This window comes from Ziziphus jujuba, chromosome 5, assembly GCF_031755915.1.
Source record: "Ziziphus jujuba cultivar Dongzao chromosome 5, ASM3175591v1".
In the NCBI taxonomy this organism is placed as follows: domain Eukaryota; kingdom Viridiplantae; phylum Streptophyta; class Magnoliopsida; order Rosales; family Rhamnaceae; genus Ziziphus; species Ziziphus jujuba.
The window spans coordinates 28,726,165-28,738,214 of NC_083383.1; the positions used below are offsets into that span (position 1 = coordinate 28,726,165).

General features: G+C 31.5%; 1 protein-coding gene across 3 annotated transcripts; it reads right to left on the reverse strand.

Annotated features, from left to right (window-relative positions):
• Positions 1-44: 44 nt before the first annotated feature.
• On the reverse strand, positions 45-7,690 carry LOC107421610 (carboxypeptidase SOL1). 3 transcript variants are annotated; one of them, XM_016030888.4, is made up of 15 exons: positions 7,440-7,687; positions 6,994-7,060; positions 6,779-6,874; positions 6,085-6,115; positions 5,901-5,957; positions 5,609-5,704; positions 5,079-5,201; positions 3,893-3,997; positions 3,240-3,286; positions 2,574-2,699; positions 2,341-2,443; positions 1,949-2,011; positions 1,765-1,848; positions 976-1,039; positions 45-485 (listed from the first exon to the last, which is right to left on the reverse strand). In XM_016030888.4, the coding sequence occupies exons 1-15, from the start codon at positions 7,552-7,554 to the stop codon at positions 172-174; spliced, it is 1,491 nt and encodes a 496-aa protein (XP_015886374.3). In that variant the 5' UTR covers positions 7,555-7,687; the 3' UTR covers positions 45-171. The 3 variants fall into 3 exon arrangements, with proteins under 3 accessions (XP_015886374.3, XP_015886376.3, XP_015886375.3); XM_016030890.4 differs by having other exon boundaries at positions 6,068-6,138; positions 7,440-7,513; XM_016030889.4 differs by lacking the exon at positions 1,949-2,011 and having other exon boundaries at positions 7,440-7,690.
• Between the last annotated feature and the right edge of the window lie 4,360 nt (positions 7,691-12,050).

The following is a 12,050-nucleotide window of genomic DNA, read 5'->3' on the forward strand; positions in this document are numbered from 1 at the left end:
TACAGAGTAAATCCAAACTGCATGTAGCTGCGTGCTCAAAAGTGGAAAGGAAAAGCATAACAAACATGGATTCAAATCTCAGTATTCCGGAAACAAAGAAAATGGACAAATGGATTATTCTCTCAAAATAAATATACAAATTTAACTTTCCTATAAACTGACAAATAAGATTCAAACAGCAACTGGCCTTTTTGACCCTACAAACTGTCTCTGTTTTGAAAGGTTGGATCTTATTCTCCTCTGAAGTAAAAAGCAAAGGAAAATTAAACTAACAATCAAAATTAAAGATAATTCGAAGTGAGCCCCACGAACAAAGTCCACGAATCCTTCTGTGCTTAAACTGCCGCAGTCACATACACAGGCACTTCGTAGTGGGTTCCCTTCGGGAGTAACTTCAGGATCAAGAACAAAATCAACTGTTGTGGCTGCTTCTGCCAACCAGATGGCTGTGGTCTTTGACCTGTACCCAGGGGCGGTTGCCACGACTGCACGTTAAATAGATCAACATCAAAAACTCAAAATTCATCTAAAGATGATGAACATGTAAATAATAGAGTTTGGCCACAGAACAAATCAGACTTACTCATAGTAATATAATTTACCAGGACCATTTTCACATACACCTTTATCAAATCTAGTTCTAAGATACATTATTATTTGTTCTGTGAGTACTCATGGTTTTTCTTTCTCTCCTTTTTATAAGGTTTTGGATTCTTCTGAATCAGAAAAAGCCACAAAGTCTCCTTATAGAGGTTGAGAAAAACAAAAACATTTTTAGCTACATGGTATCCTCCCATTTCATCTAAAGACAAACTAACAAGTTACAGATTCCGTCTGGTGAGTTCTATGGAAGGAGACAAAGGCCCAATCACCAAGATATAGAGTCTCAGAAGGGGAAGCAATCGATGGTAATCTGCAAATCCTTGGCTTGCAGGAAATTTATTATAAGAGGAGCCTTAAAAAAACCATGAGTACCTTTGTATCTCCCTCCAAGGGGAAGCAATCGATGGTAATCTGCAAATCCTTGGCTTGTTTTCAGCTGCAGTCAATGTTCAAATGAGAAAAAAAAAAACATGTTAGGAAAGGAACCCAAAAGTCAGTTAAGCAGTCTGTCATATAATGTTATAAAGATTCAGCTGAAATTTGACCAAAATAGGTTAAAGGTTGTATAACAGTTTAACAAATACTATAAGAAAAAGACATTTTAATCAGCCAACTCCATTCTAGAATTCAATAGTCATGGATATGTAGAATACAGAAAGGTGGAAGGAGAACACAAAAAAAAAAAAAAAAAAAAAAAAAAAAGTCATGAAAGTTTTCCAAGTCATAAACCTGCTTATCAAAAAAGTCACATGTAAAGACAGATCAGAGTTTGTAACAATTCTGGACCATATTTTATACATATCACAATGATGATACAAGAGGCCATTCCATTCGTAATGATAAGGTCAAGATAATCCAAATAAAGGAGAAAAGCCTAAAAAACTATAACAAAAACAGAAACAGAAAAAGTATAAAACAAAAATATAAATGATTGTCTAAAGATGGGAAAAAAACTTTCAGGGAAAGAAGGTTTCCATTGCATGTATTCAACTGATAATTAGAGTTGACACGCACAAGCCATATGCAGTAATGCAGTTTGAATTTCCGAAAATGAAATCAGTAAATTAGAAAGGAAAACAGCAGTGTGATACAAAAGCTATTCTTTGAAAAAAATATATAATAAATAAATTAATAAAACTCCATGTATCATTAGGAACATACCGTGTAATTTATTCCCTCAATAGTAATAGCGCCGGGCAATGGCCTCCCAGTATCTGATGAAAATATCCTTCCATGTACTCCTGTCTAAAGAGTTTTAACTCACATAAACAACAATTTTCACACAAATCATTGCTGCCTATTAAACCATGTAAAATAACATTTTGACACCAAAACCACAGCGTACCTGCACAAGGGTCAGAACAAGATTAAGCATGCTCATTCTGTTGTATTCCCAAAGGGTAGGAAGCTGCAATTTTACATATACTAAAAGATCATATACTAAACCACTCAACATCAACATAAAATTAAAAAAATAAAATAAAAAATTACAAGAACTTAAAGAATACAAAAATTTGACAAGAAAAACAGCAAAATTCTCTGGGTATTCCCCTAGAGCCTGCACTCTAAGGAGTCAATGGATCAGAAAGATAAAACAGGTTCACAGTTTTAATTATCCAATCACTACAAGTATGGACTACCATTGCTTGTGGCATTAACAAAATTTAATAAATTCAGAAATTACTTCCTTTTACATATGAAAAATCATTTTCAGGAGTTAGCAAGTTTCAATCTAACCTCATAAGCAGGAGGCCATTTGTTATCACTAATCTCAAGAGTCAATTCAAAACAACCACCATGTATGTAGTTCCAATCTTGCATGCCACCATATATGGGGTACCTGCAGCAGGTAATTTGCAAATCAAGTGCTAAATTAGAATGTAAAATATATATTAAAAAAAAAAAATTCTCCTAAGTTGATAGCTAAATTGACCACTGAATAAAACTAGGCCCTCAAAAGGTTGCAATACCAGTATGCTCCATTTGTGATTCCTTCTTGAAATTCTTTACTCAAGGACATATTATGATGAGAGCGACTATATGCACTTGCCAAGAACCGAAATGTTTCATCATCAGGACAAGCATAGTAGTTTCTCCTGAAATTGATTCATATCACAAAGAAAATAACTACATGTAAGAGCACATAAAGTGAAAGAATCAGTGAAAGAATCTTCGACCTGAAAATAGCATACACTGATAACAGAAAACTTCAATCATTGGCTGTTATATAGCACACAGACGAAACAAAAATCTCTGACACCACATAAGCACTCTTACACAGTTACTTCAGAATGAGATTTTGGCACTAGAAAAAAGTGTCAGTAGATACTTCAAAAGGCAATAGATAATTTACAAATAAACAGCTGATGGTGCATGTCCATAAACCAGCAGTACTCATACATACATGGAGATACACGCATCTATTTAAAACAAAGTTATGAGTTTAGCTAAGCAAGGGCTAAAAGTTGTCAGGCTAGCTTTCCATGGAAAGTTAACCATTCCAGATTATTACTGATAAAGGAACAACAAAAGTGGAAGTACAGAACAGGATATCAATAAAACAGAGGCATCTGTATCAAGATGCAGAAATAAATATAGGCAACAAATTAGGCTGATCATGAACATGTTATTATTACCTTTTATCTTGAGTGCCATCCCATGGATAATTTGCAACAAGTGCACCCTGTGCACAACAGAAGACACTATTAAGGACTCGTTTTTCTTTACTCCATCGGAGTTCACATTAGCTAAGTTACATTCAAACTGCATATATGGACCAGTATGAACAAAAGTTTTATATTAATGAAGTTTAGTTGTTTAATTTGGATGTGCCAACCCAATAATGAAAAAGGACTGTGTGAATGAAGTGAAAAAATAAAACTAAAGTTTATATTTTGTGATTTGAAAAGAATAAGAAGCCTCTTTGAAGGCATTGAAAAAACAAGAAAAAAGAGTTACTGGGTGGCATACCAGAAGTGGTTTTACAGGAATTTTTTCTGTAGTTCATTGAGTTTCCAGTATACAATTGAATGTTTTTGCCCAAACATGATACTATGTGATTCTCTTTACTGACCTCAAATGTAAAAGAAACAACATATGTATGATTAACATATATCTCATTATGCATAATCCTACGGCTAGGAGTCTTAATTCTTTTCCCAGGATATTGACAAGAAGCAGTAAACTAAAGGCAAAGATTACAACAATCATGCTAGGAAAATAAAGTGGCAGAAATTAAAACTGATCTACTCAATTTAAGGATGAAAGTACAATCAAGAAGATAGATTACCCCATGCAAGCTGGCAGATGCTGTAAAATGTATCTCTTTCAACCACTTCATTATCGCTTTTGTTTCAGGTTGTCGTGAATTTAAATCATCATTCCAAGGAAAAAACTGTTGTTTAAAGCATCATTAGAAAATAAGAAATAATTCCAGCATTGAAAGAGAAACATTATTTTCTAACTAAAAGAGGGTTCTGAAAATCCATATCTTTCATGAAACTTACAGTCCAAAAAACATCTTTTATGGAACTTAATTTCACAATCAAGATTTTTACTTTCTCACATCTCCAATTAAAAACAAAAGTTCCACCTGCGAATTTTCAATAAGACAATCTCACACTATTGTTTCCCAGAGCAAATCCCCAATACCATCCCAACATCTATGCCTACTATAACCTATTTATTAAAATCAAGTGAACAAAAACGGCGACGAAGGGTCAGCAAGTCTCACAGCTCTTGAAATGTAACCAACCATTCACTAAAACCAGAAAGCTGAGTGAAAATTAAAACTAGTAAAGCCTTTTTCAGATTTGAACTTGTGTCACAGCAAAGCTTCAGAACCTAATTTGTAATTTGGTTCTCTAACATTTTTAACAATAACCATTGGGAAATGACCCCATAGTTATATTTTTCAAGGATCCAGTATTATAGATAGTTGAAAAGAGGTTACATAAATGGAAAATGGCATTCTTCTATGAGGCAGGGAGATTAACTTTGGGAAAGGCGGTTCTTTAAAGTATTGCACTTCTATTAATCAAATTTTTCTTTGAAATCCAATAAAGTGCCAGCCACCAGCTTGATATATAGGATAACGAATCAATATTAAGGGCCAGATGCACTCATATTCATAGGCCTAACATTTTGGAAATTTCTCGTTATAGCTAGCTTCTTTCCATTGATTTTGTTACTTTTACCTCCATACACGATGTTATTACAAATTTATCATGAAATTCTACAATTTAGAATTAAATCCCAATCCAGAAAAATCATTTACAATGTCATAAATAAATTTGGATTTGCAAACCCGTGTTCCTAGATGATGTTGTTTATATGTAAAACTGTGACAAATACCACGTACATCCTTTGAATCACTTCATATGGAGCCTTATCTCAATCTTAATGCTTTGTTTTGAAGGTATCTGGAACAAAAACATTAAAAAATAGATAGAACAACAACATGACACTAAACATACCTGGTCTGGAAAGTCCCGATTTAAATCAATATTTTTTGCATTCCCACGCTGCCTTAGTGCAAACCCATCAGGATTCATCGATGGAAGTATATGAAGATGAACATTTTCTACAATTAAAGTAGCCTGTCATGGCCATCAGACACTTAAAAAGATAGACATTATTCAAACATTACAGGCCATGCAGGAAAAAGAAAAATTGTGTAAACACAAACAAAGACTTATCAATTGAGTATTTGAAAGTCATCAATGAAAGGGAGTAAAGAAAACAACTTTGAAAAAGCAAACCACAAGTTTATATGGGAGGAGAAAACAAGCTAAAATGGGGGGGGGGGGGGGGGGGGGGGGGGGGGGAATGGGAAAAAAGCCCATCTGCAGGGACAAATGGCCAAAGTTATCATATGGCTGCCAAAGATCTCTCATAAGAAATGGCAACAGAATTGGGGAAAAGGAACATAAAATTCCTAAAATTCATGCAAAAAAATGAAATAAGTAAAACTACACCCATGTGGCCAAAAGGACAAGAGAAGTACCAAGGGATCCTTCATATAGTTATTGCATATCCAATTTGCAAGTAACATTAGCAGCTCACGACCCACAGGTTCATCTCCATGCACATTACCTATGTACTGCAACACCCAACAAATAATTGCTCAAACAACTCTTCACTAAATGTGTTGCCTAATAATATACAATTTCAGGAGAAAAAATTAACATTGACTCCCATATAGCATGTTGAGAGTCACGAACAATAAAAGCTCTAGTTATAAATAGTTTACCAAAAGAACCTTTATGCATTGGTAGTCTAAGTAGAAAATTATTCACCTTAAATGCTGGTTTAGCCTCTTCCTCTCCAGCCTTGTTAGAAATTTCTATAACCCACTACAAGCAACAATAAAACAAAGAATAGCCATCTTTAAGATGTTATTCAATGGGTTTAATTATAATTAAATTTATAGGCAAAAGATTAAAACCAAAACAAAAGAACTAACTTCAATGAAACGATTACCAGTGGAACCCCATTCACACTCTTCCCAATACTGAAAATCCATTCCAAAAATCCCTCAACGAGAGAAAAGAGTACAAGTCAGCATAATTGCAATAAAATGCCCAAAACAACAGTACTGAAATTATATCATTCTACTAAATTAGCTATACCCAGTGGTACGGCACCTAATTTACATTAATAACGCTATATTTGGGATTCCTTATTTATGGTTTTTGTTTTAAGTATTTCTTATTTATGTTTTCGGTTCTTTGCATTTAAGTTCTATGTTTTTTGGCTATAAGTTAATGCTCTGGTTTTCTGACGTTAGTTATGATACAATATTTCCAAGATAAGTGTTTGATGGTTAGTCTATAAGTTTTGTGGCTTGTACCTTGTAGGGTATTCAAAAAGTTTAATACAAAAATCTAAGGATTACTTTATCAAATAGCAATCTGCTGCCAAGGAGAAGATTGCTAATTTCATCAAATAATCCTTGGATTTTTCTTTTCTGTAAAATAATCCAGAGCATTAACCCATAGCCAAAAAAACATAGAACTTAAATTCAAAGAACCAAAACCATAAATAAGAAATCATAAAAACCAAAACCGTAATTACTAATATAAATTAGGCGCAGTAACACCCAGATATAGCAAAAAAACTTTAAATTTTCTCTTGTAGATGTACAAGTAAAGAAGCAAAAGTCTTTAAGATTTACCTGTATATCCTAGAAATGTTGCTGCATCTTTGCCCAAACGCCTTAATAGCATCCCCAAGTTCAGTATTAGTCATGTACCCTTTAGCTACATCAGCACTACGAACACGAAAATTTAGGCATTATTCAGAACATAGTATATACTCTTATCATATAATTCCAAATAAAGCCAAATAATTATAAACTTAACGAACATAAGCTTTTCTTCCAAAATTTACCTTCTCTGAGCCTGGTCTTTGACAATCAAACTCCTTCCATGACCACCATAAGTATCATTTTCGTAACCTAACCAGACAAAAACTATTAATCAGAATCTAACTGATTATATTCAAAAACCAAACTACTTAAAAAAAAAAGGCAATTATTGAAGGTGCACATTTTCTATTTTCTTTTATCATTCTAAAAAAAAAAAAAAAAATTACCAAAATATTGAAAACTTAATCTGATCAGAAAGATTTAGATTGAAGATCGTTATGTTACTGAGGAAATAAACGAGAGAAAAATCAAATTTTTTATAAAGATGAATATCAGATTTTAGCATACCAGCTCAAAAAGAGCAAGAATATAATAAAAGCTACATACTTTAATGCAAATATACATATGTATATATACAATCAGATGCATGTATATATATATATATATATATATATGGAAATTAGAGGACCTGGAAGAGCATAGCTTTCGACGCCGCCTCTACAGAAAGCAGGGTGAAGAAAAGAGGAAAAGATGAGAGAGAAGAAAAGCAAGCTGAAAGGAAGATTCTTTGTCTGATTATCCATGAAGAAGATGAAGATGAACAGGAATTGATAGCATTTGCTTCCGAATCAGACTCCGGACTGTAAATTCTGCGCATGAATCTTTGACATGAAGAAGAACAAAACAATCATCCTGATTTGATTGAGAAAATGGAAGAGTTTCCAATTTCCGACGTGTTTCTAAATTCTACAAGTTTGACCAGAATTGGGCTTGAAAATATGGGCTGGATAGGAATAAAGATAGCCCAAAACTGTTTCTTGTCGATTCTATATACACACTAAATAAACTATACACACCCTTACATAACTATTATCCAATTATGATAAGCAAACAAAAAAAAAATCTGTCTCAGATGTGATGGACAGGTATGAGACATGCGAAGTGGCATGATTTGATTATTTTAAGAGACGTTTGGATTTGCCTTATCGACATTCTTATCCCAAATTAGTTTTTTATATAAAAATCATCAACAAGTGTTTATCCAAACAGTAAACATTTCCAATCATGAAGTTTTTTAATTTACTCTCCCTAGTAAAAGATAATCTTTAAGAAATATCAAGCTGAAGGATACAAAGATTTTCATATTGAAGCATTACGAAATAGATCCATTCTTCTTTCTTTTTCTTGCAGTGATATTATATTGGGTTTGTTTAGTGCATACGAACTTTTAGCTGTCTGTCTTGCTTACAATGCTTCATCATTAAAGCTTTTTATCATTGTTTTTTTTTTTTTCTTTTTTACAGCCTCCAATATTATAAGGGAAAAGTTTCATTTCCAATTGCAATGGGTTTTTCATATATAATTAAAGATCCATTATATATATAAACTAACAAAAAGATTACAATATAATATAATATTAATTAATTATATGTAGGTGAACTTTTAAAAAGATAAACGTAATTAAATATAATCCATTTAAATATTAGCATATAATACTTAATATATATCTTGATATATTTATTTGGTGATGCTTGATATAATTTTGATATATTTATATGGTATTTTTAATATTATTCAAAACTTAAATATTATGGTTTTACCAGTTTGCATATATATCTGTCTATTTCAAATACCATCATTTCACATTTCAATTTTTTTGTTATTATCATTTTTTTATGTATAACCTTTTTAAATATTCATAAGTAAGTTATCAAAATTTTAGTTAAATACAATTAAATAAAATTGTCATATGCTCATATATTCAATTTTAAAATGTGAATGTTAAAAAAAGAAAAAAAGAAAAATGTGTACAGAAGGACTAATATTACAAAAATAAAAATAAAAAATTCAATGTATACAAATGCCCAAACGAAACAATTCATAGCCAATTATAAAGCTAGATATGAAAGGAAATCACACATTCATCCCTCTCAATCTCAAATCAAGAGTTTCTGGTGCATGCATGTCACAATTCCCAAAAAAAAAAGAAAAAAAAAACAAAAACAAAAACAAAGAACATGTTTCAAAATTTTCAACTAAAAAACATGAAAATATCCGTGCTTTTGTGTTGCATGTAAGTCAACACAAAAATCAAAATCATAAAGAGAGTCTTAATCTCCACTGAAAAAAATAAAAATATATATAGACTTGAACCATATGATATTACGATATGGGATCATCCAAAATAACAACAGATTTTTTTTTTAATATAACCGTATTTAGTAATTTTATATATGGATTATTGCATATAAGTGGACATAATTCTTAAAACCCTTCTCTAGATACAACTATTCTTAGTAATTCTAGTGCAACTTATCTAACTTAAATTAGTTCGAAGACAATACCAATTCAGTTCAAGAATGAATGGACAAAATTATATTCACAACTGTTAAATCATTCTCAACTCAATACTTTTTCGTTCTCCACAAACAAAAATATCCCAACTGAACATGTTTTGACTCTCTATTGGTGATTATTGATCTTTGCTTGCCACGGCTCGGCTCTTCGGCACACGTAGGCACTACTGGCTCAGTTCTTCGTGGTAAGTTCTTCAACAACAGCAAGCTACAAGTAATAAGGCTAGCTTGGCATTAGCTGCAAGGTTTTTGGGGCTGTCCTCGTCGCCAAAACCGCATTCCAATGCGCGTTTTTGCTTCTTCTTCATTTTTTCTTTTTTTCTTTTTTTTTTTTGTGTTTTTTCCATCTTTCATCTTCAAAACGGCGTTGTTTCTTGTTTTCATTTATTTTAATATCTGATTTATCCTTCATATTGTTGAAGAGATCGTTTCTTGATCAAAACGGCATCGTTTTTATTCCTTTTTTTTTTTTTTTTCCCCCTGTCTTTTTGAGTTTTCTTTCATCAAAATGATATCGTTTTACATATTATGGATATTTTAAAACTAGCTTGACGTTTTAGGTATGAACTTCAAAATACGTTTTACATATTTTGGATATTTTAATTTAAGTGTTTCATTCTACTATGGACTTCAAAGTTCAAATAGGTTTTTCTATCAATGAAGACTTCAAAATCATAAGCTTTTAGTTTCAAAACCTTATTTAAAAGATAATAGCTTTTTCCGTCCGGCATAAAATTTAGGAACTATTAAAATTTTTAATTTGTTTAAGCTTAATTTTCGATAGTTGTAATTTTATAAAGGTTCAATAAATTTTGTGTAACCTGAGTTTTGGTTTTAACGTGTTTTATTTGGATTTTAGTTTTTAAGCTTAATTTAGATAGTTGTAATTTTATAAAGGTTCATTCAATTTTGTGTAACCTGAATTTTGGTTTTGATGTCTTTTGGTTGTTCATTTCAAACAGTGAGCGGGTTTGAAGTTAAGGCTGATAAACAAGCTTTTTCAACTATGTGAAATATGTTGTTGTGCAAGTTTTTTGTTTCTCTTTTTCTTTTTTTTTTCTTTTTTTTTTTTGGATAAAAATTTTTTGTTTCTCTTGATAGCTCCTCATATAGATGCCTTAATATTTATTCTTCTTTTCAAAAAAAAAAAAAAATAGTTATAATTTTACACTGCAGTATAACACTTGTACAAAACAATATTTACTTTCCTCAACTCTTTAATATGATAATCTGGTTGGGAAGTGCCATTCTTTATGGAAGTTTAAAATTACTCAAAAAAGGTTGACTTCTTTTTAGAAAATTTTTAAAAGACAAAAAATGTAGACCCTTGAAAATCTTATTCTCAGGATGTGGAAAAATAAAATAGGAAGTAAACTTCTACCAAAAAAAAAAAAATGGCGTTATTCTCATTTTAGTTGGAAAGTTTACATATTTTATTAAACATAAATTTATCCTTAATTTTAAAATACAATAAAATTAATTATTTTCATATCCTAAATTTTTCCATCGTTAACCAAACATTAACAAAATAAATTTATTGAAAACTAATTTTAAAAAAAATATATATATATATCCTGACATCATTATCCTCCAAAACTTCAATGGTACCAAATATAGCCTAATCTCACACAAATTACCAAAATATTAAAAACTAATCTGACCAAATGATTTAGATTGAAGATCCTTATGTTCTTGAGGAAACAAATGAGAGAAAATTAAGGAAGAAAATGTCGAGGAAACTGTGGAGATGTGGCCGATAATATTAGATATCGCCAACCATCGACACCGATAAAGGGGGGAGGAATTTCCATTAGTGGTGTCGTGGAAAAGTCACCGGTGGCGTGTAATATCGCCGTTGTCATTAGAAGTTGGCCGAAATTTCGAAAAACCAATGGAAAGCCGAAGGTTATCGGTGGAAATTGAAGGAAATCCGATGAAATCTGAGGTTAGCTATCTCTCTTTCACTCCTCTGCAAATAGTTCCGCCGAGTACCCAATTTTCTGGTTATGATTTCGAGTGGGGAATTAAAAAAAAAAAACTAGAGTGATGTTTTAGGTGCTTTAATTATGATGAGGATGATGCTAATTTCACTTGGGGTTCTGTAATGCATGAATGAAGGTCTTTCCAACAAGATGTGATATTCTTTCGCTTTTGTGTTTTGTAGATTCTCTCTGTGCTACGGTCTAGACTCTAGACTATTCTCTCTGTTTCACTTCCAAGCAGTATTCTAAAAGGCATAAGGCAGCAATGTCAACTCTTAAGTCTTACGAGTCTAGACATGTTTAAGCAAAGCCTAGACGTAAAAAAGCGTTTCATAATTATATTATTATTTTAATTATTATAAACCTATTAAAAAAACTAAATAATTTATATTTTAAATGTCAAAATATATATAAGTCTATATTACTTTTGTATATACAATAAACATAAATTAGCATGTAATTAATCATAATAGATTTATAAAAATTCATGTTTTTCAAGTTTTCAACGACAAATTAATTTCAAAATATATATATTACAAACCTACAAGTATTTAATAATTCTTAGATTAATACATACCTTAGATATTATCATAATCTAACTCTTGTCTAATTCTTTATCGTACTCCAATTCAATATATACATTTTCATCCAACTCATCTTTCGTGCCATCCAATACAAAATCATTTTTCTCGGGCTCTATAATTTCAACTTGAGCATTTCTAGAATCTTTTTTATGTGGTA

Excerpts from the sequence above, each read along its gene's own strand:
- LOC107421610 (XM_016030888.4), bottom strand. The coding sequence starts at position 7,554 with ATGGATAATCAGACAAAGAATCTTCCTTTCAGCTTGCTTTTCTTCTCT. Across the intron at positions 6,875-6,993 it reads AAAGACCAGGCTCAGAGAAG|TGCTGATGTAGCTAAAGGGT; the intron begins GTAAATTTTGGA and ends TCGTGTTCGTAG. Across the intron at positions 3,287-3,892 it reads CATCTGCCAGCTTGCATGGG|GGTGCACTTGTTGCAAATTA; the intron begins GTAATCTATCTT and ends TGTTGTGCACAG.